This window comes from Cyprinodon tularosa, unplaced genomic scaffold, assembly GCF_016077235.1.
Source record: "Cyprinodon tularosa strain WSP-4 unplaced genomic scaffold, ASM1607723v1 ctg30, whole genome shotgun sequence".
In the NCBI taxonomy this organism is placed as follows: domain Eukaryota; kingdom Metazoa; phylum Chordata; class Actinopteri; order Cyprinodontiformes; family Cyprinodontidae; genus Cyprinodon; species Cyprinodon tularosa.
In genome coordinates, this window is record NW_024039008.1 from 6,180,373 (window position 1) to 6,207,787 (window position 27,415).

The 27,415-nt window shown below is 37.9% G+C and overlaps 3 protein-coding genes across 4 annotated transcripts; 1 reads left to right on the forward strand and 2 right to left on the reverse strand.

Moving 5' to 3' along the window:
* The first annotated feature begins 2,233 nt into the window (after nucleotides 1–2,233).
* LOC119787738 (cornifelin homolog B-like) lies at nucleotides 2,234–6,272 on the forward strand. Of its 2 annotated transcripts, none has more exons than XM_038291769.1 (4): nucleotides 2,234–2,302; nucleotides 5,375–5,468; nucleotides 5,558–5,745; nucleotides 5,829–6,271. In XM_038291769.1, exons 2-4 carry the CDS (start codon nucleotides 5,402–5,404, stop codon nucleotides 6,069–6,071), a joined length of 498 nt encoding a protein of 165 aa, XP_038147697.1. In that variant the 5' UTR covers nucleotides 2,234–2,302; nucleotides 5,375–5,401; the 3' UTR covers nucleotides 6,072–6,271. The 2 variants fall into 2 exon arrangements, with proteins under 2 accessions (XP_038147697.1, XP_038147698.1); XM_038291770.1 differs by having other exon boundaries at nucleotides 2,236–2,302; nucleotides 5,337–5,468; nucleotides 5,829–6,272.
* Nucleotides 6,273–10,200: 3,928 nt separating this feature from the next.
* ttc4 (tetratricopeptide repeat domain 4) lies at nucleotides 10,201–18,995 on the reverse strand. Its single transcript, XM_038291567.1, has 10 exons — nucleotides 18,746–18,995; nucleotides 18,541–18,658; nucleotides 18,302–18,463; nucleotides 17,900–17,977; nucleotides 17,648–17,772; nucleotides 17,479–17,565; nucleotides 14,065–14,306; nucleotides 12,412–12,496; nucleotides 12,067–12,149; nucleotides 10,201–10,335 (listed from the first exon to the last, which is right to left on the reverse strand). The coding sequence occupies exons 1-10, from the start codon at nucleotides 18,854–18,856 to the stop codon at nucleotides 10,236–10,238; spliced, it is 1,191 nt and encodes a 396-aa protein (XP_038147495.1). The 5' UTR covers nucleotides 18,857–18,995; the 3' UTR covers nucleotides 10,201–10,235.
* A 1,482-nt stretch (nucleotides 18,996–20,477) lies between these two features.
* pars2 (prolyl-tRNA synthetase 2, mitochondrial) lies at nucleotides 20,478–25,486 on the reverse strand. The gene is made up of 4 exons (XM_038291707.1): nucleotides 25,327–25,486; nucleotides 23,586–23,931; nucleotides 21,559–21,804; nucleotides 20,478–21,472 (listed from the first exon to the last, which is right to left on the reverse strand). The coding sequence occupies exons 2-4, from the start codon at nucleotides 23,910–23,912 to the stop codon at nucleotides 20,591–20,593; spliced, it is 1,455 nt and encodes a 484-aa protein (XP_038147635.1). The 5' UTR covers nucleotides 23,913–23,931; nucleotides 25,327–25,486; the 3' UTR covers nucleotides 20,478–20,590.
* Nucleotides 25,487–27,415: the final 1,929 nt, after the last annotated feature.

Genomic DNA, 27,415 nt, shown 5'->3' on the forward strand with positions numbered 1-27,415 from the left:
ATTTAATTATTATTCTGCAGTTTTGCAACCTGTCCAGCAGATGACACCCCAGGCCTGTGTCACCTGTTGGCAATCAGACCAGCGTACCCATACTCACTAAATGCAAGACATTAGATTTGCTTTTATCCCTTTAATTTTGACTTTAAACTACCTCAACGGGTGTGTATTCCTTTAGTCATGTACACAAGAAAAACAATTTAAGGTCCGACCGCCATACACTTCAAAAAACACCAAAAATGAAGTAATTAAATTGTTTTTCTTGTTTCTTTTTTGTACATGACTAAAGTGATACATGCCCGCTGAGGTAGTTTAAACTGTATTTTTCGTACAAAACAAAAGGGATAAACTAAAGGGATAAACGTGTATTGACTATGGGCATGCTGATCTGACAGCCCTGCATGTAAACTTACTTGTTTCATATCGTATCAAAGGAGGAATCGATGGCTGCAGCACGTTTTTGATATGGTGAATTTCTGAATGAAGTGTGCGTAACTGCTCCATTCAATCTGTTTGATGAGATGTATTTCAATAAAACCGGATGGATTAAATGTGCATCCCTGATATTGTCTGGATTCCAAGTAGTTGAACTCTACAAACTGCAATACAATGAGAGGATATTTGAATGTGGTTCATCATGAATTTTTATGTTCATAGTTGTTATTTAAGGTTAATAAAAAATGAGTCAAACTGATAACTGTTCAAACTTGGAAAGAGAATGGTTAAACTTAATGCAAAAGCACTGAAAAAAAAAGTTAAAAAAGGAACCTGAAATAGTAGTCAATGAAATAAAAGCACTTTTATCACAAATAAATCAATTGAAATGAGAACAAAAGTAAATGTCTCCAAAATCTCTTTTGATTTGGACCATTCAATGCACTGTGTGAAGTAAACGTAAGAATTCAGATGCCTTTACTGATGCAGTAAAAGACTGAAAAGAGGAAAACTTTAATTCTACAAATGAAGTATCTGAACCTTCACCAATAATTAAAGTTGCAGGGAGAGCTTCCTCCCTAGCCCATTTAAGCACAGATGCTGGTTAGGCTAGAATTTTTAGAATTACAATAGAATTATACCTAGGGTGACTGTTTCTAAAGACATTTAACTCCTTACTTGCACATACACATGAGGGAAGCACTGCAAAGTTGTGTCAGATGTCAGACGTTTCCGGCAAACAGTTACTACTCGCTTGAGCCTGCCTTATTTACCTTCGGCCTAGGGTGTCCTGGTGCCAAGAGCACCAATGGACATCCATATGTTTGAACATGGTCATTATGTAGAATCCATGGCTTGCACTGAAATGCCACCCAGATTCAGATTTGGGGGTAATTCTTTCCACCATGGGCATGAGAATGAATCCAGCACTGCCACCCAGGCCCGCAAAGAAGGCCTGACTCTCTGCACTGCTGTTTGGCCGATAGGCAAAGACCACAGTCATAGACCTCCCCCTAACCCAAAGGCACGGGGATGTAACCCTCTCATCTAACCGCGTGGACTCAAACAGGAGAAGACTAAGCTTGGAAAGACAAGCAGACCAACCTCAGCCCTCAGCCTCTCCCCGTGGGCCCCATCAGAGCAGTCCACTCTCTGGGTTCTAGAGCTGAGGTTATGCAAGGAGGTGAGCCTGACTATTTCTAGCTGGTATTGCTTCACCTCCTGCATGAGCTCAGTTCTCAGAGCCAGGTGTAGCATTTCTGGCCTTCACTACTGACTGTTGCCCAGTCCTCTTAAAACTGGTCCCTCATGCTCCCTCCTATAGGTGGCAGGCCCACTGGGGGGCTGGCCTCATATCCCTCTTTTAAGCCCAGTGTGGATGAGGCTGACCATCAGGCGCCTGTCGACATATCCCAATCCCACGCCTGACACCAGGGTGAGATCCCAGCTCATCCTTGTCATCATAATGAGTTCTTTAAGAACTCTTTGTTTTATCTGTCACCCAGGGCCTTAGGAGACCCTACCAGGGACATTTAAGCCAATGACATAATCATTTTTGGGATTATCCATGCACTAAAGCTCCTCCATCAAGTTAAGGTGGCTTCTGTTTAATCCATTATAACAACAGCAGGAGTCCAATTTATTTTAAGAGACAGACAACATAAGCGACTGCAGAACATCAACATTAGATCAGGCCTAGAATGACGACTCAGCTTTAGCAACTTGTATCCAAACTTGTATGTCATGAATGATGGTTCACAGGTTATACAGCATTTTTTTTTTCTGTTTAAGAAAACAAAGCAAACTGAACTTGAAGCAGCTTATTTACTGGCATCTTCCAAGCTGGAAGGAAGGTTTCCCATAAGAGCAGGTATGTATATATGCAAAAGATCGGTATCTCAACTAGACAGTAAAGATATACATGCAGGGTTTTTGTTTAATTAACATCATAGAGCCTCACGTTTCAGAGAGCAGCGGCTGATACTGCTCGCTCAGATTTGTGTTTGTTCCTTCTGAATAATTAATGTAAAATCCAATATTTATTTAATTTTTGTAATATTTTGAAAGCGTATCCTCTGTCATGATCTCCAGGTCTTTTAGGTTGGAAGAACTCATTGCAATCACCCTTATCTTATGTTTCCACCAGTTGAAAATGTCATTTGTAATTATTAGTTTTACTGAGCATTTTTTTAATTCAGAAAAAAGATGGCAAAACTTACTGTAACCCTTACTTAATATCATGTCAAAGCTTAAAGAGGAAGGCCACAACAGATACTGCAATTACAAAATTTCATCATATATTTCTATATACCCGCATCAACTTTTGCATCAGCCTTTGTTAGTCGTTTAACAATATATTAGTACCGGACACACGCGGGAAACTACGCCAATATTGGGATATAATGTGTACATTTATCTTGTTGCTGTTTCTGCATGTTTTATGGGAGTGGAGGTGGTCAACTTTGCTAGATTTCTTTGAGCATCTGACATTTATACTGATACTGCATAGGGTTATTGGGTGCTTGACAGAGAGGAAAGCAATATAAAGTCTGGTCATTGTGTTAAAGGTTAAAAGAAAATCTGAATATTCAGAAAGTCTATAATTGTCCTTAATTGATCATAACATAAAACATTAATCTCAACCTAAAAAACTCACAAAAACAAAGACGGCAATTAGAAGATTTTTATTGATACAATATTTAAATATTTGGCGGTCAGACCTCAGCGAGAAATATACTTTGATTATAGGGATTAGCTAATGAATGAGGATAAATTCCCCCAGTGCTATAACAGGTGGTAGAACAGAATGGAGGTGCATCGCAGCTGGAATGAGGTGCAGGTTCATATGAAGCTCCATGTTGAGCAAGCATGGAGCGACAGTGGTTAGAAAAAACTCCTGTTTGGCATGAACCAGGCTCAACATGATTCAGTTTATTCAGTTGAATTTTCACCTAGGCTTCATTACAAATATTAATATCAATTCAATTGTATTATCTTAGACAATGCTCAGGAAAAATGTCAGCCATTCGGTTGTTAATTTCAGCCATTACATTTATAGATTCAGAATTGAGCATGGATAAATTGCATGGACCGATGCTCCCTTGTGTCAACGGTTCAGGCTTGTGATGGTGTATCAAATTGGGTATATTTGCTCACACTTTGTTCCCCAGAGTGTCAACTGGGCATCAGTTAAACACCGGGGACATCCAGAGTAACTAAACCTGCCCATCCTTTCATGAGAAGCATGCACATATCTTCTGTTGACTACGTCAAAGAATGAAACTTGTCACAATTCTAAAAACAGCTCAAATTGTTTTCCTGAAAATGATAAATTTCAATGACCTTTATAGCTACCATATTTTAACCAGCTGGAATGATTTTGACGAATCTTAGAATTATATGAGTCTTTACACCTAAATAACAAAAAACACATATTGATTGTTGATTTCCCCCCAGGTGTAGAGAAAAACCTTCATCGTCACTAAGAAGCGAGTAGACATACCATTCTCTTTCATTTTCATTCCAAGCAACATAAAAACAAAACAGCTTGAGAAAAACAGGATAGCAGGTTGCAAAGGAAGAGTTACAACACAAGATGTCTAATGTTTAACATGGTTGTTATTTTAAACGGCACAGTGACATCCTTAACAGCCAGTACTAGTGGTGTGGAGGCCATTTTGCAACTCTTTGGTTTTATAAAATCTACAATTAGCAATTTAGTCTTGAAACATTAAGCATTTAGCTCATCTGTTGAAACATTGATCTTTGATATTCCTAATTTTTTGAGTTGTTTCAATTGTATGCTCAGCTTGTTGTGAATTTTGCCATAATAAATCAGAATTTCAGAAAAATGAGAAGATATTCTCATTTCAAGATATAAATATGAAGTCTTACTTTAAAGGCACACCACGACAGGCAAGCTGACAGCTTTGCTAGTGCCTGGGACAACACAGAGTTTTTGGCACCCCCCTCTACATATAGAAAGACCCTGGGTCGGGAATCGAAAACCAGAACCTTGTTGCTGCAAGGCAACAGTGCTAGAAACTGTTTGGAGAGCTATCCTCGCAAAGCATTATGGGATCTGCTGTCACAGCGGCCCACTGTCGCCATAGGCTGTCGCTTTCCGACAGCAGCAACTAATAACAAAAAATGACGCAGGCACTGTTCAGTGGAGGAGAAGTTACATGACCAACAGAGAGCAAAAAGCAGTGATCATCTGTCCGAACGGTCAGTTAACTGATTTTACTCATAAAGTCCACTATAGTGATGGAGCGATTCATGCAGCTTATGGACTCATGCATGCTCTTGCATGCATTTAATAGGTGTTCCCTCTTCAGAGCGGGTACAGGGTTATACATTTTTTGTTTTAAAGAGGAGAGGTGGGTCTTTAAAAAAATTCGCGAAAATCCTCCACAATACCTGTAAGCAAAATACTGTTAAGTTTTAGTCTTTTTTCTTGCAGTTTTGATCAATCTTGCTTATAGCAAATAAAAACCCAAAATTCAGCTTCCCAGAAAAAAAATGTAAGAACTAATGGTGTCAGATCTTAACATGAGTCTCTAAAAGGTCTCTTAGTCTGGATTGGTAGGCTATACACCTTAGCGATGACTGCTAACTTGTCAGATGTCTGGAGGACTGACTCTGAGGCACTGATTTTGCAAAAATTCATAGACTTAGACTTCCTTTATTGTCATTATGTGGCCTTAAGCAGTCTGATGGCCAGGGGGAAGAAACTGTTCAGTAGTCTGGCCATTCTGCAGAAGATGCTGCGGAACCTTTTGCCAGACGGAAAAAGACTCCATAGTTGGGGTCGGAGAAAGGTGATTATGCAGGAAATTTGCATGATCTTGCAACATATCAATTGTTTAACATCACATATCATATTGCACTGTGTCGTTTTGCAGACACTTTGGAGCTGATTTTATTTTTCCTGACCACACAGGTTAGTAATTCAGTTTGTGGCTGAATAATGGCAGAAACTCCCCTGAGTGAATGGAAAACTCCTCTATTCGGCGTTTGTCAAGATGTCAATACTTGTAAGAGCTAAGTTGCTTTTCTAATTTTTTTGCTCCATTTAAATCAAACAGATAACTTTATTAATCTGAAACGCTGCTGCCTTCTACAGGTTGCTATGGCTTCTGGTGCTGCAGCTGCCTTGCCTGCACTGTTTCAAGAAGATTTAAACAGAGCTTTTGTCTGCCAATATGTGACATACTGAGTCCTGCTATATTTACACCCATGGGGATTCCCATTTTTGTTCCCCCAGCAGCATTGACTCTGAGGGCATCCATTCGGAACAGATATGGAATAAAGGTATGGGTCAGTTCAAAATCAAATAAAACTATTTAAAGGAAAAGTGCAAAGTAAAAAAACTGTTTTGATGTTTTTGTTTTCAGGGTACAGCCATCAATGACATTGTAACATCTTGTTTTTGTGTCTGGTGCTCCTGGTGTCAGATGGATCGTGAGCTAAAGGAAAGAAATAGAGCTCCTGCTGTCATTAACACAAGGCCCAAAAGTGTTGTCAATGTTCAGGTTAATCCAGTCATGAAGGTTGATGAAAACCCTGAATCACAACATGATAGTTTTGGGGCTCCGTATGTTAACCCAGAACCTGCTCCACCTCCTAACAGTTTTTGAGGCTCAGTATCTTAATCCAAATACACCTCAATATTCTCGTTATTCTATGAGCAATTAAAAACTGGCCAGACAGATCTGCAGAACTTGGGTTTCATCGATGATGTTTTTTCTTTTTCTGGAAAAGCCAATTTATATGGAAGAGGATTAGGGCCACTGAAAAAAAAAAAAGTTAGCGGATTTTTAAATTTTATTTCAGTTTAGTATGGGAAAAAAGTCAGAAGAATTCTGCCTTTTTTTCCTCAGAATTCTGACTTTTTTCTCAAACTTCTCACTGAATTCTGACAATAAAAAATTCTGAATTCTTAGATTAAAGTCAGAATTCTGAAAAAAAGGCAGAATTCTGAGAAAAAAGTCAGAATTGTGAGAAAAAGTCAGAATTCTGACTTTTTTCTAAAAATTCTGACAATAAAAAAGTCAGAATCCTTAGATTAAAGTCAGAATTGTGAGATTAAAGTCAGAATTCTGAGAAAAAAGTCAATTCTGAGAAAAAAAAAAGTCAGAATTCTGAGAAAAAAAGTCAGAATTCTGACTTTTTTCTAAAAATTCTGACAATAAAAAAGTCAGAATCCTTAGATTAAAGTCAGAATTGTGAGATTAAAGTCAGAATTCTGAGAAAAAAGTCAATTCTGAGAAAAAAAAGTCAGAATTCTGACTTTTTTCCCATACTAAACTGAAATAGAATTTAAAAATCAGTTAACTTTCTTTATTTGCAGTGGCCCTAATCCTCTTCCGTAAATTCATCATCGACACTTCAAAAAAAAATATAAAAAATTAGAGAGAGATTTGAATTAAATTTTGAGTTAATATGCATATTTACCTTATTATAATTGCTGTATAATGACTTGATTTATTTAAGATTAAAAAGTAATGAATCACATCAAGAAATAAAAAAAGAATAACCTCAAAATATGGATGACCTTCTCATTCTTTTGTCTCTGACTAAAATTTACAAGGCTGATTATGTTTTTCTTTCATTATTTGAAAAGCCATTTAGGGATTCAGTTGAAAAAGACACATTTATGTGAAAACTTTATTTGAAAAAGTGACATTTTAAGGATTTGTGCCTGATTAATTTTATATTCATGGATTTCAGCTCTTGATATTTCTTTATAGAAACTAGATGGTGGAGGGAGGGAGCGAGGGATATCTGAGTGTTCCAGTTATCACAGGGATCACCCTGCATTCACCTTCCACTTCCTTTCTGGCTCTTCTTTCAGCCATCGATATTTCTCTAGCTTATGTCTCATCTTCATGATGTTACCATTACTCTGTATTGCTACATCGATCACTTCTCCCTTCTTCCTTTGCTTGTACATCACCAGTTTATCTGTCTGTATCTGGAAGTCCCTCACAAGCTCAGTCAGACTAGCTCAGTCATTTTCACCTGTAGAGGCATATGTCATTATGACCTTGGGACTTTTATGTCATATAGTCAGTACAGATGTTTCTGTATACTATGGCGGCCGCTTGGTTATGGCGTTCCATATGGGCCCTACCCTCTAGCATCTTGCACTCTGCTATTTTGTGCTGGACTGTTTCAGGTGCATTTCTACAAAACCTGCAACTGGGTCCTGTGTGGTGTGGTAATCCCAGCCTCTATCAATCCTGTCATCAGCTGGTTCCTTTGCTGTGATGGTTAGTACCACTGTTCTGTCTTTCAATCCAGCCACAGATAGGATGTTTTAATATCATCTCCTCCTTTTGTCTGCTGGTGAACATGCTGTGCATGGGCCTGTTCTTCAATGAAGGTTCCTGTTCTTGTTTCCCTTCTCTCTTGGATTCAATCTGCCTGAGGTATTTGCTCAGGCAGATGGTCAATGATGGTCATCTTTTTAATGTACTCTTGGATCTCATTAAAGAAAGTGGGTTGGGCACTTAAAAGGGCTCAGCCTCCTTTCCTATCAGGGTGCTAGCCTTGGGGTGTAACCCTCCTTATTTTTATCAAACCTTTCTTAAAGCATTTACAAATAATAAGTCAGAATGCATGAAAATTACACTGGTAAAATGTTTACCAATATAAACATCTTAGACATCGTTAAAATACTTAGATTCTCACCAATGCAACCACCTAGTTCATTATATAGACATAGCAAATGTACCATGACAAAGCAGCCACAACAAGCTTGCATGTCTTTATAACTGCTGTTCAAAAAAAGACAGATTATTTTCGAGAATAATAAAAACTACTTTGAGTCTTGTTTGAACTGATGTAGCTTGGACTTGATGCAGCTTGGGTGTTTTACTAACCCAACTTTCATGTATATATTCAGAAACTAGGTGTTAGGTTTCAAATAATGTATCACGCATGTAATTTGGGCTTACAGTTCCTAAGTTACTTGCTTTTCATTTGGGTATGCAAAATAGGCGAGAATCTCCCCAAATGAGGTGGATGTTAAGAGGTTAATTATCCCAGCAGGGTATGTGATGACTGGCAGGGCATAGGTGTTGATTAACCGGATCATCTTCTTGCCATTACGCTGACTCATCAGGATTTATTGTTACTTGCTCTCTGCAGGTACTTGGTGGTTACAGCTTTCCTAGCAGCCTTCTTATGGTTCTCAGTTGCCAGTGGGATTCCAAGGTACTTGTAGATGTGCTCAGTGTCTGCAAAGTTGCCTTCTGGTAGTTCAATTCCCTCAATTCTGACAAATCTTCTCATCTTTGTTACCATCTGACTATGCTTTTCCTTTCCAAATGAAATTCCGATGTCTTCTCTGTACTCCCTGGGGGTGTCAAACAGTGAATCTATGTCTCATTCACTCCTGTCGCCCATGTAGAGGAGGTTTGCTCCATTCTGTAATCAGTAGATATAGCCAGTCTTAATAATGATCTGACGGAGGAGGCCCTGGCCTTTGGAGAACAGCAATAGGGACAAAGCCTCTCTTTGGCAAATGCTGCACTTGATGGTGACTTGAGCTATTGGCTTGTAATTGGCTTGTGGAGGGGATGATGATTTCTGTACCATCTGCATTTTACCTCTATGATCTCTAAGTGTGATAGAAGTTGATTCTTGCAGATGTTGAAACACTGAGCAACATGTGGTTTTGATGTCCATCTGGATGGTGGGCGTCCCCTAAGAGGCTCCTGTGCTGCAGACTACCTGATTAGACACTTGACCCTTCTGTCTCACAAACTGTGTTCTGTTGGTTACGTAGTCTTTGATTCAGGCGATTATTGATGGCTCCACCTGAGTCTTCAAAGAACATGATCCTCACAGAGCTGTCTACCTTTTCTAAATAACAATGGGTTGTTGAAGCAGGTGTATGATACATCTTCAACTCAATTCCATGGCAACAAGCAAACTGCAGGGGGTCCTTAGATTGCTTGTTCAGGTTGACCAACACGAGTCTTTGTAGGACTTTCATGACGTAAGATGTCACAGCAACAGGTCTGTAATCATTGAGGACTGTTGACTGAGTTTTATTTGGGTAGTGAAACAAGGCAGGAGGTCTTTCACATTACTGGAACATCTCCTGGGTCAGACTAAGGTGGATGAGGTGCTGTAGAATCCCACAGTGCTGCTTTGCACAGACCTTCAGGCCTGACACCATTTGGGCGTGGTGCCTTATTGCAATCAGTCAGGCCAGTTGCCACTTTACTTTATTTCTACTGACAAACAGTTAGGAAAGTGAAGGGAAAAGCCACATCTTATGATTTGGCTAAAACAAATGCATGGGAGGGAAAGGGTTTTATTTAAGAACATCTGTAGATCCAGCAAGGATTTTGCTACGGGAACATCTTAAAATCCTAGACCTCCATACCAGACCCAAACTGACAAAAGTAATACTTATTTTCAATGAATCAACCACATGAATTTTTTTATATAGATGAGATCAAAATAGTGATGTTTTGGGTATGATGCAGATACCAATGTTAGCTGCAATTAACATATCATGTTGCTTTTGCAGTTTTCAGCTCCACTCTGGGTGAGTTAATGAATGTTGATCTTGGACTCGTACCTTAAAACAATTCCTTGTAGTTTTAGCATACATTATAAATAGTCTAAAGATTTATTTTCCTTAGTTTTACGCGAACATTTTTCATTGTCAAAAAAAATGTAGTTGAACTTTGTTTTTTTAAGAGATACTGATTAATTGTCAAAAAAGAAAGTCAAATTTACTTTTTTTTAATAAACAAAAAATCTATTTAATTTTCAACATTTGTCTACAATCCACGGATCTTCTTTCCAGACAAAAACTGCTTCCAGAACGAGGAGCCTTTCACCAAAACCATAAAGCTGGGCGTGCCTGCCTTCACAAAAAACCTGTTAAAGAGACCGGATAACCAGGAAGTTAGTTCCAGGAAACATAAACACTCATGGGTTAAAATATGAACAGCAAATCACTGACAACCCGTAGGTTTAATTATCAGGGTGTTCATAAACCATTAACTGATGATGCAGAAATGAACCAATTAGACCTTTTATGACTGTTTATCAAGTTCTTTCTGATGTGCTGCTGCTGATTCTATAGTAAATGGAGTTTAAGGAAAAAACTAAACAAAAAAGTTTTTTTTTTTTTTTTTTAGAAATAATAATCCAAGATAAATAAATGAAAGAATAAAAGGTTTTCGCATATCATTAATTTGATTTTTATCAAATAAAAAAATAAAATTAAAATTAAAAAAAGCTGACTTAAGCTTAGAAACACTTTTTTTAACCCAACCAGCTGCAGTAACTTCCATGTTATTTGAAAGGTAACAGTGAGTCAAATCAGACACTGGCTTTTTTCCACCACCTCCAAACATGTATTGGTTTAGATTCTCTAAAGGAGGTTATACAGAATGTTTAAGGTTAGTTTTTGAAGAAACAGGGAAATCCTACATTTTCATTAGACAAATTCAAAAATTACTTTCTTGCCATAGTTGACTCATAGTGAGTATATTTACTAATACTTTTTGTTCTCATTTACTAAACACGCCATTTATTTGTCTAAGCCAGGCATCCCCATAATCGGTCCTCTAGGGCCGCTGTCCTGCAGGTTTTAGAGGTTTTTCTGCTTCAGCACAGCTGATTCTCATGATTGCAGTTCAGCAAAAGCCTGTTAATCATCTATCAATGGAAATCAGCTGTGCTGAAGCAGGGAAACCTTTATAAACTGCAGGACAGCGGCCCTCAAGGACCGACTTTGGGGATGCCTGATCTAAGAACACATCTGACTTGTACGCTAGAGACTGACATTTTTTCGGGAATCCCACGGGTCACGGGATTCCCGTGGGATTCCCGTGGGATGGGAGTCAGTATTAGTAACGATCACGGGATTGGGACAGTACAGGATTAAACATTAACGGGAGCAGACGGGAGCGGGAGCAAACCAATAATAACTTCCGCTCTGAGTTTTTCACCCGCGCTCAAAAACAACAAGAATGGGAGTGGTGCAGGAGCGGGAGTCATTCTGAATGGGAGCGGGATGGGAGTGGGAGTAATTTCACCAGGAGTGGGACGGGACAGGATTTAGATTTCTACTCTGGCCCGGGATCGGGACACCATTTTTTTCTGTGGGAGTGGGACAGGACAGGAGTGAAAATCCACTCCCGTGTCAGTCTCTATTGTACGCTGACAAGCTGCCAGGAGAGGGCGGTGTTGGCCTGTCAATACTGCCATTACAAACATGAGCAGATGACGATGGAATTTAATGATGAAACATGTCAGGTATGCAAACACACAACTAACTAGTTAGAAAAACACATAACTGTTCCGTAGCTGCTATTCCAGATGCCATTGTATTTCGTTATCCCTGTTTAGCGAAACATAATTAAACCCATTTTTCTTTTAAATTAAATTTCATTTTTTAATATTTATTTTAGTATTGTTTGTGTTGCTTTTGTCTGTCTTTGTGTATTAAATATGTAAAAGTTTAATAAATACATTTGGAAACATGTCAGCTTTGTCTTTAGCCAAATAAAAGTCTGATAACAGAAAAGAATAAAGTGCTGTTGTCTCAAGTACTAATTTTCTTTTTATGATTTTATTTACAATCACTATTTACATAAATACCTTTTATGCTGCAAAATGTTCAAAAGTGACGAATCAGGATCAACTTGGTAGAGAGTCTCTTTCTCCTCATCTTCAAAATAGAGCTGGAAGAGAAATTCAGACGCTGTATAAAAAGGAAATCTATCGTTTGTTTACTGTAACAAATAGAAATCCTACAGTAACGTTTTAAAACATGTAACCATATTACTGACATGATTCACGTTGAAAACAAACAGGTCTGACTCATTCATGATGGGAAAGAAATCATTTTAGATTTTCTCTCCCATCATTAATCCCTGCCTTTTGAAACAGCGGCCTGGTTAAAGATGAGACACTGTTTAACATGAAAAGAACAGAGGTACTAACCTGCAGATTTTGTGGGTGGTATTTTTTGTCTGTGTCCCAAGGTGGAAGTTCCTCCCCAAACATGACAGACAGGTGATCTCTGAAACTAATCCAGAAAAGTAAAATTAAAAATGATAAAACAAAAACAAATTCTCTCCAAGGCAAGATTATTTACCACTAAAGTTAAACATTATTTAATATTGCTCGCCTCAAAAAGTGAAAAAAATGCAAAAGATAGCTAAACAGTGCCCCCATGTGGTCGTTAAAGATGCCATTTTGTTAAGGAAAGTAAATCTCCTCCCATTACCTCAAATGTTGAAATGTAAAACACAGATAATTAAAGAGCTCAGTGCTGTTAGTCCTCTGTTTCCATTTGCTTTTCACCCAGACATGAAGGTTTATATTTGTTAGGGTAAGAAAAAAATGCTCTGCATGCAAAAAAATGAAAAAGACATGGCACTTAAAGGGGAACGCCGTTTTTTTTTTTTTACATTGACCCCTTGATTTTACGTTATTACATCATGTTCTACTCACCTATATTAGTTTTGTGTCATTTGGAGCCGTTCTGAAGATATTCGGTTTTGTTATATTCAATTAACGTCTTCCTATGGGCAATGACTTGAAGGCACAAACTAAACTGGTTACTGTACATCCGCTGTTATATTTTTTTATATAAATATTTTGTTAAAAACAAAGCAGCGTGTGTATGACGTCATCTGCGCGCCGGACTGGAGTTGTAACAGGAAGCCTGGGCCACTATGCTCTACCCCTTCCATTCATTCTAGCTAATCCGAATCGTTCAATTTCATTTCGAGAGCGAGATCATCTGTGGTAGCAGCACTAGACATCTTCCAGGCATGTGAGGAAAACTAGCAGCAGTTTAGTGGACAGGAAGAATGAATGGTAGCCGGCGCACGCGGATGACGTCATACAAACTCTGCTTTGTTTTAAAAATATATAAATATAAAAAATATACCCGTGGATGTCTGGGGGGTAGTGATTCACCTACATGTAATGAATGCTGGCGTACCATAAACTATAAATGATGAACAGTTTAGTTTGTGCCTTCAAGTCGTTGCCCATAGGAAGACGTTATTTGGATATAACCTAACGGAATATCTTCAGAACGGCTCCAAGTGACACAAAACTAATATGGGTGAGTAGAACATGATGTGATAAAGTAAAATCAAGGGCCCAATGTGAAAAAAACAACAAAAAAACGCTGTTCTCCTTTAAGCCCCAGACTGCAGCAGAAATATTTATTTAAGGGGATGAAAGGCACGCTCAAAAGCATTTTTTCTAAACAATAAAAAATGTTAGTTCCACTTAACCATATAACATTGTTAAATTACACAAAACCCTAATTAAACTCAGAGAAGTTTTTGGTTAACAGAGAAATATGTGGTTATTGTGATCAAGTGCTACTCGCATCTGAAGACTCACCCCTCTTGCTGAGCTTTTAAAAGGAAATCACCTATTAATTAACTATAACTTCAAGTTCTAGTTATTCAATTTATTCATAATATTTTGGTAAACTCTCACAATAGTACAAAAACATAAACTCATGTTGTGTTACTTGGTTTAAATAGATGTGAATAATTGATATATTCAAAGCTTGATAGGATAAACAAACCAGTTTAAAAAAGGAGTTCAGGAAAGACATGAGGGGCTTACCTGTTGTTCTCACAAAAGGCTGAGATGAAGTCACTTTGTTGATGTTCTGGGTAAAGAAAAAGCACAGGCCAGTGCAAAGAGCCCTGCTCATCCAGGGAGACCTGAGCCCCAGTGACCTCCAGAGAGCTCAGGCTGTCCAGGCTGAGCTGCGCTATTCCAGCTGAGGGGCTTTCATCCTCACCTTCACTGCCTGAACCCTCAGGGGCCGAGCTCATTGGCTGGTAAAGCTTTATGCCTCGAACCTGTACAGTTTTAGGAATAATCGTTATTCATAAGACCTGTAAAATCCTAAAATACTTGGGTTGTTAAATTCAATACAATACTATAAGGTATAAATCCTAAGGTTTTATTTCATTTCTATCAGAAACCAAATTGGTTGAAGCAGATGTTACTTTTGTCGAGATAAAATAATCATCTTCATCACTTAGGTCGCAAGGTTAGGGGGAGAAACGGGAAGATCTGGGAAGCCTACAGTGGGACAAAAGGAGAAGAGTCTCTCTAAGCTTTTTTTAAGGAAAAGCGCCTGCTCAAGTCAAACGCTAAATGTTCCTGTGATTGGCTCATTATTAGCAGGAATAAATACTCTTTAAATGTTGAATAGAAGCATCATTTTCATCCTGTAGGTCACAAGGTTAGGGGACGGGAATGAAAAGACACAATCGTACCTTGATATAATGATAATGCTGTTACTTTTCTGAAGGGCAAGGTTTGTTAAAATGGGGCATTCACCAAAGGTGGCATTAAGAACAAGAAGAAAGACTTAAAGTGGGATGGACACCTAATAAATGATAATCTATCATTTATTATTTATTTATCTGGTAACCTATCAGACAGAACAAATTGGTGTAACTCTGCTAATATTACTGAAGTATAAGAACCAACCAGAACTGTTTTTCATGAGCCATTCTTTTTTATGCTGGCAACGTCTTCCAGACAATCAGCCCAGCGCTCCAATTCTATGCTTTGTCTCTATTAAACTTAGAATAAATGTATTAAAGTTCAAATTCTGTCTGAGAGTTGCTCACTACAAGAGGAAGTATAATTTAAAGTCTTCAGACTATTCTTTGCAATCAGATCCTGGTTTTAGTCTGTAAGGAAACCACCTTTCTATCTTTAGGAAAAGCTTTTAAACTTAGCTCCATGTTAGACGGGGTTAGGTTATCCTCAGCCATCTGCATAGTTATACAGCTATGGAGGAAATACTGACCATTTTTCCTCTCTCAGCTTCTTAAGGGCCGGTTATCCTCCTGCAGCAGTGTGTTGCAGTGAGCTTGACGCAGACATTTTTGATTTATGCTCAATATTGAAGCGTGGTCTGTGCTACACGCTGTGGGTGTAGATTGGGCCGAGGCGATGAGGAAGTGGGGGCGAGTTTAGTCCGACAACGGAGGGACATGACAGCGAAAAAGAGCTGGGATCCAGGTGGAAAAAGGGTCCCAGCGTTCTCGCGCACCTCGATCTTCTAGCTGGTCCAACTTCACAAGTTTTTTTCTGCAATTTCAGTCATAAAAACAAAACAAGCCGGCCTTCTCTCTGCGGCACTGTCTGCGGTCAGTCACAATTTGGGAGAGGTGCAGCGGAGTGCCTCTTTTTGTTCACTGCGACACCTACGCAGGGGACCTAGTTTCGATGTATGAATCAGCCTTTTCTCCTACTACTTTCAAGCTACACAACACCTGCTATCAACTTCGTGTTCTCTGTGTTTCCTTCTTTTCACAGAGAGCCCACCTGGCTTTAGATGGAAGATAAAAAGAAACCCTAACCAGACTGTACGATTGGATGGAACTGATGAAATATTTAAGGACCATATTTTACAGACTATAAGCCGCTACTTTTTCCCCCATGCTTTGAAACATGTGGCTTATTAGAAGCTTTTCTGTGGATTTTTCTTAACCCCCAGAGGGGGAAGTCAAAGTTGGAAATTAAAAGAATAAGGGGCTAATTTTCTTTTAGCACAAGAACATGCTAGGAGCAGGCAAGATGGAGAACAAATGTCCCGAATTCAAACATTTATTTGCCGCATTAAAGCTGCAGAACCAATGAAGTAGTGATGTTATGAGATGAGCCGAGGCTTCAAGGCGTGAGTCGAGAACTGAAAGGGGGCGTTTCCGCGAGGCGCATATTGATGCATGATTCATATGGGGGAGGAACCAAAATAGATGACGTCCAAGGCTTCCCAACCCGCCACGTGACCGCTTCGGGAAGTGGTTCAGTTAGCCCAGAACTTCGGCAGGCACTTAAACAGCCTCTGTGTTCAGTCAGGATGTGGGAGTTTGTAAGAGAGTTGGATAGAGTTTGGATATGTTCTAAGAATAGATTGGTTGTTTTTCCAATCAATGTAGTTGGTTTAAACTAGTTTGGTTTGATCAAAATCTGAGCAAGCCACTGATCATGGATGTAATGTGTTCTAAGTAGTAATGCTTTCTATACATATGTCACCTACTTAGTGGCGTCAGTTGTTAGAGATGGACTTCCAATCCGTGGGTTGATGGGTCAAAACCCACTTCAGTATTTTAAAAGGTTCCGCTAAAACACAAGTATTTTGGCTAATGTAACTAATTTGTATTGTTTGCCCTAGTATACATATAGATTGGTAAAAACAGAAAAAAATTGATTGGTGGGTTCAACCAAAAAAATTGGTTGAACACATAACTTCCGACCCGATTAAAACCAAAAACTGTAGGAAAACTATTATGTTTAAATAAAAATTTCATTTTCTCATCATTGCCCAATCTGCACAGACTTTCACTATCTGCTTGGGCTTATTTCACTAACATGGCACAAAAACAGTGTACCTTAAACGATTTTTCTATTCTCAAACATTTTACACACAAAAAACATACTAAAGATTCTATCGTACAGACCAAACATTAACAATTTCAAATTAACTTATATGGGGAGAAAAAACAAACAAGAAAAACAATACTGAAAAAAAATCACAGATTATATTACTAACTGTAGTTCTGCGCTCCACCAGTAGGTGGTGACATGTTCGTGGGGCTTCATGAAATGTGGGGATTGTTGAAACAATTTGGCCAAACGGTCAAAATGCCTCATGAGGCTTCATCTCACCGTCACTAGAATGAAGAGACTGTGCTCAACTCCTGAAATAAAGAACTGACAAAGCCCCATCTTTCAGTAGAAGCTCTTTCTGCTGCAAGCTAACAGGAGCTAGCATTCTTCTTCATCCCTACTCTACAAGCTGTTTAAGTAGAGCTCCCCCTACAGGCTTGGTGGGAGACAGTTCCGTAGATATCAGTGCGGCAAAATACATCTACGTTTCCAGTTTTTCTAAAAACTTAGTAGGTGCAGCTCATAGTGAGGTGCGCTATAGTCCAAAAAATATGGTACATACAATTTTTTTTTTAAAGTTTTGGGTTAAAGCTTTAGTTATCAACCTTTAAATTTGCCTACCTTTATAGCACTGAGAAGGGCCTCTTTCTCACCAACCAGTTTCTTTTCTTTGGCCTTGGCTTTTCTGGCATCCCTCTCTGCCGCTCTCTGAGACGTCACAAATAAAAAACAAAAACATCTTTAATTGATCGTACACCCTCACAGAAAGCAACACTAACTGATCTCTTACTTTCTGCTTATCTGCAGTTGCCCTCAGCTCCCTCAGCTTGTTGTCAGTAGGATGGGATTTTAGCCCCTCATCACACCACTGGATGGCACCTGGAAAGTTACGCAGCTCCAAGCAGCACTGAGCACCTGCAGACCCCATATAACTATCATAATCTATTCTATGAATTGTTATGATCCATATGTAACAACTTAGTTCATAGCTGTATGCCTTAAGTGCATGGACATTAAACAGAACACATGACATACCACACACCTCTTATCAAAGCTTTCAGGTGGTCTGGTTTGAGCTTCTTTGCAGCAGCAGCATCATTTAGTGCAGACCGCATGTTACCTGAGGGAAATAAGTCAGAAATCCTTAGACAACCAGAGGGTGTTTAAAGAAATATTAGTATATTGATGTGCATAATTAACCACATGGTTTTTGTTGTAAGGCAATTGTTTACATATAGAAAATTAAAATGTTAAATAAGTTAGAACATTCCACTTGAGTATATTATTGCTGCCATTGCCTGTATTAGAGGGGAAAAATGGTAGGGGTGACCACAGCAATGGCCAATGATTAGGTAAGGGTGGCCATGGTCACCCCTGGCCCCCCATCTAGCTCCGTCCCTGGCTCTATGCAATAACATTTCAAAATATTTGTCAGCATTTTTACCCAGATGGAAGTGTGAAGCTGCTCTGTTGGTCAATAACACAGCGTTGAACTCCTGGTCCCCACATTTCTTTTTCAGAGCTGCTGTATAGGCCACCACAGCATGTTTGTATTTCTTCTCTTTGAAATATGAATTTCCTTCATCTTTCAGGCTCTTTGCTTGCTCTAAAAACATAAAATACCATTTAACAATTGTAAGTAATATTACTTGCTGTGTGGTCAGAAAATGGGGTTCTGTTTACCTTCCGGAGTCCTGTCCTCGTCGTGGATAATAGACTGCAGACAGGCTAATTCAGGGTATTTTTTAGGGTCGATCTCTTCTGGGGCGGTTTTCATAAACATGGGTATTTTATTGAACTCCTGAAAAATCAAATAAACATATTCAACAATTACGGATTGCAAATAGCCTCGCATTAAACACTGAGATGATCTGAGTATCAGGCTTACCTCTTCCCAGTTGTTCTCACTTAAAGCATTTTTATACCTTTGAGACTTGAATTTGTCCATGAAGGCATCCATACCGTCGTCACTGTCATCCTGCGCATCTGTTGACGCCATTTTTCCTCAGAGAATAAAATGGGCTTTTCGTTTTAACGAATCGTTTCTACACAATAAGATTAGCAGGGACGAACTGAACACATTCCTATCCTCCCTTGTTTACACATGTGTAGACGTGGTACTGTGCTGACTACCATCCGTGCAGCAACGTGATATCGATAGAATTGGTTCCGCTGTAACACCAAACGGTTATTTAACGAGATAGAAAAATACCCAAAATTCAAGATGTAACAGTGATGTCTGAAGCATGGGGAAAGACACAGGTTTCGGAAGAGATGTTTTTTTTCTATCACATTTATGCATTTTTTTTATTGATTTTATTAACTATAAAAAAGAAAGAAATTACATTTTCAGGTTCATTAACTTTTAGTCAAACTCCTGTTGCCGTTATGGAATCCTGATTCTTGAAAAGAAAAAAAAAAATTATTTTGAAACCACAATTTCCTGTCATAAAAGACAACAAATACCAAAAGAAGGTGGAAAAAATATATATTTTACAAGTCAAAAACATTGCGCAGGTATCATTAATTATCAATTATAATTATCATTAAGGACATTAATGCAGAAAAGCAGAGTTCCTTTGGGTTGTTAACAGCTCCAAGACTCCTACTTACTGTAGGTTCCCTTTTCAGTCACATACTCTGTTCTTAATACTAATTTAGTTTTGTGTATTGGATAGATCACCTGAAACCAGCGATATATTCCTGTAATTTTTCATTAGAACAGTTTTGATCTCCCATTCTGCAGAATCTGTTAGTTCAATCTCTAACATTTTGCTCTCTCTGCTTTTTCTCATAGTAGATTCGCCTCGTCTGTTCCTGTTTGTCTTTGACACCATCCTGGAGAGAAATATCAGCTGTGCTGCTTCCATTAACACGTTTGTTTATAGATGTTGGAGATCGGCCTGTTTTTCAGTGTAGTCCTGTTTCTCTGACTGTGACTGACTGGATGTGCTCTCTTCATCCTCTGACATGGGAGCTGGATAGATGAATAAACTCAAGAGAAAAGGAAAATTATTTTTTAGTTTTTTTTTTTTTTTTTTTGCCTACCCCATCTAGGTGGTTCTGCAGTTGTCTCTCACTCTTCACCTTTTCACAGATAGTGGCCGAACAATTCTATGCAAGATGATTGGTGGCTTAAAACATTGTTTTTTTTAACCTAATTCTGCTTCAAACTTTGCAGGACATGAGCACACCAATTCATTAAACTTTGCAATATGAAGTAATCCAAACCTAGTTCTTGTTGCTCAACCACAAGATTCTTTTCTGGAGAAGTTTAAAAAACAAATAACTAAAACAATGTAAAAATCTGAATGTCTTTCTTTTAAAAAGGCAATTGTGAAAATGTCTATTTTTGGAATAATTTTGAAAATTAATTTCTGCTGCTCTTGGTAATTTCATTAAAAAAATGGCAAGTTTATTTTAATTTAGGTTAAATTAGAAATAACTTTTCTTTTGTATTTCTAATTTATAAAATGAAAATAAGTATTTTTTTTTGGCCCTCAAGTTCGTTTAACTTTGCAATTTGTCCCACAGGGCAAAACATTTTTGACACCTGTAGTTTTTTTATTTTCTGTAATTTTTCTTGTAATGAAAAGTTAAAAGATTTAAAACAAGAAAACTACATTTTCACTAATGCTTTATTTTTTGCAATATCATAAATCAAATACAATCAAATTTCCCAGTATACCAAATAGAGATAAAAGTTTTTTTCAACCCATTTTAAAGTTGTTTTCTATACAGTCTCCACTGTTCCCAGTAAATCTAGCAGTCCATCTTTACTGAGAAACATCGTCTCACCAGTCTGCTGACATATCACCTCAAACTTTGGCATTTCCTCCAGAGCCCCCTGTCCTACAACTACCACATATGGGTAGCCCAATCTGCCGGCATCCTTCAGTCTCTTTCCGATGGTCATCTGGGTGCGGTCGTCAAGAACAACTTCTCCTCTCAAATGTGGAAGAGATTTTCCCAACGTGTGAACCAGCTCCTCCGCCAGCGCTGCTGCCTCGTCTACCTTGCTGCCCTTCTTTGGGGGTAAAACACAGACCTGGAAGGGGGTGATAAGACCCGGCCAGCGAATGGCTTCCTCTGTCGACATCACCTCGATGGCTGCAGCGAGGATGCGTGTCACTCCCAGACCATAGCAGCCCATCTCAGCAACAGTAGGCTTGTTCTGGTGATTGCTAAAAGTGGCTTTGAATATATTAGAGTACTTTTTACCCAGATAAAACGTGTGACCTACTTCTATTCCCTTTGACTCTACCAGTGTGCCAGTGCCGCACTTTGGACAATCTGTTCTGTCCGAAGACAAAGTCTCTACGTTAGCAGCGAAGGAGCAGGTCCCACAGACCAGTAGCCGGTCCTCACCAATATCAGCAGGCAGCTGGAACTCATGCGAGAGCGTACCACCGATGTTTCCAGTGTCTGCTTGAACTTGAACACAAGGGAGGCCCAACCTGGCAAAGAGCCGATTGTACGCCTGGCAGACGGATTCATACGTCTCATGAGCGGCTTCTTCACTCACGTCGAATGAGTACATGTCCTTCATGTAAAACTCCCTCCCTCGTAGGAGACCGAACCTCGGCTTTGGTTCATCTCTGAACTTGCGGGTTATCTAGTATATGGAAATAGAAATCCAAATGTAAACAGGAGCAGCTTGACAAGGCAATCACCCCAAACAGCAACCTACTGAATGCTTACTTGGTAAAGAAGAAGAGGCAGCTGTCTGTAGGAAAGGTTTGCCTGATGAGCAACGAGTGTTGTTACGGCCTCTTCATGCGTTGGACCCAAGCAGTAGTCCGCACCATGGCGGTCCTTCAAACGGAACAGTTCCTTTCCCATCAGATCCCAGCGCTCACTGGTTTTCCAGAGATCAGCTGAGCACAAACTTGGCATGTCCAACTTCTGTCCACCGATCCCCTGCATTTCCTGATCGATCACCTTTACCTGTTGATTCAACACTTTAGTTTTAATATATTGTTCATTGCCCCCCCAAAAAAACTAATTAAAACAAAATCATCACAGATCACCTTACAAAGTCATTATGACTGACTTGTAGCCATAAGTTTATTTTTTAAAGCGAAAGATAAAGATTATGTGTTCAAGTTTGCCTAATGATAAAAATTTTTATTATGAAATATGTAGATTTGAATGAATTTCATGCATGGATTGCAAATCACATTTAACATAGAAAAGTTTTTCCTTTTTAGTGCATTTGTGGCACTTTTGGCCTTTTCATATATATTACAGTCGAAGTTATAAAATACCCAGAAACTAGAAAAATTAGGACAGATGGAACGTAATATCCAGGAAAAAGCAGTACAAAAGTTTCTGATATTTTGTGCAAAATTTACAACTAAAATAGATAAATGTAGGAAAAAAGGTTTCATAAAGTTCTTTTTTTTTTTTTTTTACAATCTGTATTTGGTGTTTATTTAAATAACTTTGTTTTGTTTTTTTATTGTCAAAAACAAGTAAGAACTGAATTGTCCTGCTTAAAGATACTGTCTTAAATGTAATATATTATCTCTATGTATATTATTTATTATCACCTAGGAACTGAAAGTCTCCATCTTTATGTTTGGCTTACCTTAGAAATAGCAGTTTATAATTACAAAGGAGTGGGTTTGCATTTGTGGAGGCAGACATCTTCTGCGCTACGGCAGCCCAGAACTGACAAACTAGTGGCTAGAGAAATTACCATTATGCTCAAACGGGACTGCATTTACATTAGGCCTATATACAATCCTACACAGACTAATTAACTATTTATAAAATGATCTATGTAAACTAAAATTACACAACTTAAACAACCGACAACCCACCGGTTTCTATAAATATGACCAGTTTAATTTATAGATTTGATGCTGTGATCTAATGTAAATAAACCTCGTCATCACTGGACAAGGTAGGTAAAGTGGACATCAAAGCCATTTCGTACCATGAAAGCCTCCATATTGTTAGAGGAGAAAAGCTGTGTGTGCGTGTGTGTTGGGGGTTTTCATGTCACTGCAGTCTGATGATTAGGTGTCACTGAAAATAACATATTGCAGCTTTAAATTTTGTTCAACATTACATTATTTTTAGGGGTGGGTAAAATAATTGAAGATATCGATGTCGATATCACTGAGCATGTGGCTGCTTTGCCCATGTGCTCAACTTGGCATCCCAGGCTGCTCTTACAACTCCTGCAGTGACAGTCAAACGGCTTCAAAAATCAGCATTGAATCGAATCAAATTGGATCGAATCGCAACAGCAATTATTGAAATCGAACTGAATTGAGAGGTTCCTAACAATACCCAGCACTAATTATTTTTAATTTAAAAAAAAAGTATTTCCAGATGTGGATTGTTTAATCAGATGTAACATTTAATTAACTTTCGATTGATTACCTAATTAATTAATTAATTAGGTAATCAATCGAAAATATATATTAAAGCAAGTCAAATTTCATAAGCAAAATACCCACTTAAACTGTTTGTTTTAAAAACAGATGCAAGTCTGCTAATCTAATTTTGCAAAAAGAAATGCATCCCCTTTGCTCACATATCATATTAGACAGGTATAAACTGTTCCTCACACTTCATGGTGATGTTGTCCTCCTTAAAACATCTTGTAAAAAATTTTTTTTTTAATCCTTTTATATTTTTGGAGTGATATCAGATACTTTGAACAGGCTTTTTAAAAAGGGATAATGCTAATCATCATCTTGAAAATAAAAACCTACCAGCTTTTCCATCGAACGAACAGTGGCAGGAAGGTAGTAGTAGCATCCTGGGTTTGATGGATGGATGAGGCCTGCTTGCTGCATTAGCCTCTGGCTCTTACAGGTCAGCTCCTCCATCAGCCGGTTGTCCTGACCCACATCCCGAAGGTTGGAAGGCTGGTAGAGGCGAGAAACCAGCAGCGTGGGCTTGATGCGCCGGGAGTGGCTGGAGGCAGGGATGTCCGCATCCTCAACCTGACCTGAATGGTGTCTCTTATGAAGAAGAATAAATGGTCTGTGAAGATTTTGAAAGCTTCTCTTCCAAATCTGACGTACAGCTGGCTCCATTACACATCCAATGAGGCAACTGTTTCAAAGAAAATGAAAGGAAAATGAATTCAAATTTATACCAGTATCGTTTGTTAAAAAATATCCAACTTTGTCTTTAAACATTTAAAATTATTTAGTATATAATGTAGGAACCCATACTAGTCTGTGAGTGGATCCAATTATCTCGGTTTTCCCTTTATAGGGCACTCAGTGAAATACTTCGGAAATCCAAATTTCCAGCCAATAGTGTTTTTGGAATCCAGGACAAGACCTTAATAACTCTGTAACATTCAAAATAATATGGATATTTTGATCCAAAAACCAACTCGCCCGAATATTTTTAGAAAAATTAACAAAGGTGCTTCTATAAGAAAATCATGAAAAACACTCTGATAGTGAAAGAAAAATTTTTTTTGGTACAACATAACCTTAGAGGAATCAATCCTGATACTGGCACTGATATGTTTTAGTTTATAGACCTAAATATAATTTTTAACTAGGTTTATTAACTTTTGAACTTTTCTTTTAGCCTTTTACTTTTTTTTTCTTGACTTAACTTTTTTTCCAAACTTAATTTACAGTAGGTAATAAAGCATTCAAGGGTTCATCTACTTGGTCAAATGCCAAAATAAGATGTACAGCCATGTAGCAGTATCTTTGCTGAATGGGTGGAAATATATTTTGTGCTTCTAGACCTCACTGAGGGATGGGGGGACTCCATTTGTAAGGGGTATGCAAGTGATCAAAACCAGTAACTTGTACTATAAAGGGTGAAACAAAAAAACTATTTTTTTTGAACAAATTTCTCAAATAAACTAGACTGATTTCTTCAATAACAGGTTCAAATATGAACTGATATGACTTTAAATCTGGCGGTATGACTATATTGACTTTCCTGTATTAATTAATTTCCCTTATACCCCTCTCTTAATGACCAGAAAGACATTTAGTTTCTACTTTAGCAGCAAATAACTGAAGAGAACTGTTCATAAACCATTAATTCTCTATTGTGAGAAAATGTGAGCTGCAGAGAAATAAAAAAAAAAGATCAGGCACCATTTCGCACACATTAATAACAAAGGTGCAGGTTGTCACTTTCTAAAATGTGTAAATCATAGGTCGTTGCAACGAATTGTTTGTTTACTGTTGCGAAATAAAAGTATGAATGAAAGAAAAGGCCACACAGCTTTGGAAGGACGAGTTTCTGCACAGCTAGCAAATAATTAATGTTCCGGCAAAGATCGCTTGCTTAACGTCAAGTCAAGAAACATAAAGGTCATACACCTTACTGGTGATTTTTCACTGATCTAAGGTATCAGTGCCTAATTATGTACTCCTAACAGTTCAACGAAGAAGTTAGCTAGATGGATATTAGCTTCTGGAACTAGCTTAAAATACTTTCAACCGCAAATAAACAGAACTCAACACTTACCTTCAAAGGGATTTTCTGCTGTAAATTGAGATAAACAGGAGTCAGAAAAAAAGATGTGACATTTCTACAGCGTTAAAAAAGGGTCAAAAATGCGGACAGTTCCTGTTAGCATCTGTCCCACTGACTTTTCCTGTCAACTCCCTGGCTACACATCGCCGCCTGGAGGCAGGGAGGACTACAGACCAGCGCAGGTCCAAAACCTTCAATCGATTTCACATTTAAATTTCGCAAACAAATTTCAGTTTATCTAACACCCAAGCGTTCAAATAATGTTTCTTTGTTTATTTTAAATGTTTTAATTTAGTCACAATTAAACTAGAGAAAGCAGAAATGTTAGAAACACAAAACCTATACGCAATCAAATTTGGTAATACATATGAATATTTAATGTAAGTTTTAAAGATGTAAGTGACCAACAAAAAGTAGTGTTTATCATGAAGTAATAGCCTATTAACAAGGTTTGATAAATAAAAAAATAGTTAGCAAAGTTCTTCTGAGTCGACATTGTCTTTGACTATGTATCAATCGGCCTCGCAGATCTAGATGTTGAATTTTGTACGAGTTTATGTATGAAATTACACTGAAATTAAAGGCACCTTAAATACAATTATCAGTTGAATTTAAGTCTTAAATTTGACTGCAGCGTTTTAAAAAAACGACTGTTCCCTCGTTGTAGCTAATGGTGTTTGTTTTTGTGTTCTGCTCAGCCAGAATTTGTTGGTTCAACCAATTCTCCTGAAACACCTGAACTGCAAATCTCTGTAGCTCCACCAGATTCACCAAGTCAAGTCCATTAATTCTTTGAATGCACGACCCATGGTTTAGGTGGACAATCATGACTTTTGCAGCTGTGCCAGCCTCGGATGATTAATTAAATTATGCTTTGTTTAATGCTCAAAGCATGGAATTTTATTGTACAATCTAATTTTCACTGTTTTCATAATCGGTATCCGATATTCCATGGTAGTATTATTAAAGATTTTTAAGAACCAGCAAATCTTCACAAATGGCTGCATGTATACAGAGACCTAATCAGTAGATAAATGTCATTTTATGTCTATGATTGCAGTGAATAGCAAAATATTTTAATTTAAATAAATCAAAGTGCAAAGGGATAAGACCGAACGCAGTCACAGGTAGATTACCTGCTTTAAAATGTTATGTCACATAAAATCCAAACAGGAAAATCTCACAATCAAAAGAACCCTGTTACAGTATGTGACAGCAAGGTCTGTCATTTGACAGCAAAGCAGTAAAAAAAAAAACACACTGTGAAAAATAGTCCAGCATTCAATAGTATTATTAGAGTGAAATACTGTTTATAAATACTCAAAGGAGGTTGGCACTCCTTGAATGAAAAATGGAGAATGTATGCAACAATTATAGCTGTTTGCAGAACTACACTAATGTTATTTCAATATGATAATTTTACTTTTTAATTAACATTTATTATTTATTATCTACATTTAATAACAGTATGAAGAGGCTAGAATGAGAAAGTGCTGCTCTCATGAATTTCCAATGTTAGCCAAAGCTAATAAAGTCAATAGGGCTTGGGGCATCATTGGCTACGAAAATGTATGTTGGATTATAATTCTATTATGGTTGGATATGGGGAATGGTACAGGTGAAAACCTTTATAAATGCTGCCTGTAATATAGAAATTTATTTAAAAATGAAACCATCTTTGCTCCTCAACAGGGGCTTTCAGGGCATTTATTCTGAAAGAGGCTAAAAGAATAAGAAGTAGACAATAATGGAGCAGCATTCTTTTGAGAAAACCTGTCGACTTTGAGAGTTTTTACAGCAGCAGTAGATGTCAGACTTAGTTTTGAGCAGCCTAGTTTTTATTTTTTGGTGTTTTTTAAACGACAACTTTGCATTATAAGATTTTCACACATTGCAGGGTATACATTTATAGTTTTACAACAATGCATTGTAATATCACAGATATGAAAATGTGATAAATTGATGCATGTTTCGTAGTTTATTGCTGTAATCCTTACTGTAAAAGTTATGCAAAACATATCAAATGATCTATTGTAGAATTCGCAGTGAGACATTTTGCAGTGCATTTTCTCCATGGAAT

What these genes read in the sequence shown, in the direction of transcription:
- pars2 (XM_038291707.1), bottom strand. Translation starts at nt 23,912, where the DNA reads ATGGAGCCAGCTGTACGTCAGATTTGGAAGAGAAGCTTTCAAAATCTT. An exon ending in TTCGTTCGATGGAAAAGCTG is followed by an intron (nt 21,805 to 23,585) that starts GTAGGTTTTTAT and finishes TTGAATCAACAG; the next exon opens with GTAAAGGTGATCGATCAGGA. An exon ending in TGCCTCTTCTTCTTTACCAA is followed by an intron (nt 21,473 to 21,558) that starts GTAAGCATTCAG and finishes TCCATATACTAG; the next exon opens with ATAACCCGCAAGTTCAGAGA.
- ttc4 (XM_038291567.1), bottom strand. Translation starts at nt 18,856, where the DNA reads ATGGCGTCAACAGATGCGCAGGATGACAGTGACGACGGTATGGATGCC. An exon ending in GTGAGAACAACTGGGAAGAG is followed by an intron (nt 18,659 to 18,745) that starts GTAAGCCTGATA and finishes TTGATTTTTCAG; the next exon opens with GAGTTCAATAAAATACCCAT. An exon ending in CCTGAAAGCTTTGATAAGAG is followed by an intron (nt 17,773 to 17,899) that starts GTGTGTGGTATG and finishes TGGGGTCTGCAG; the next exon opens with GTGCTCAGTGCTGCTTGGAG.
- LOC119787738 (XM_038291769.1), top strand. Translation starts at nt 5,402, where the DNA reads ATGGCAGAAACTCCCCTGAGTGAATGGAAAACTCCTCTATTCGGCGTT. An exon ending in TTGTCAAGATGTCAATACTT is followed by an intron (nt 5,469 to 5,557) that starts GTAAGAGCTAAG and finishes TGCCTTCTACAG; the next exon opens with GTTGCTATGGCTTCTGGTGC. An exon ending in GGAACAGATATGGAATAAAG is followed by an intron (nt 5,746 to 5,828) that starts GTATGGGTCAGT and finishes TTTTGTTTTCAG; the next exon opens with GGTACAGCCATCAATGACAT.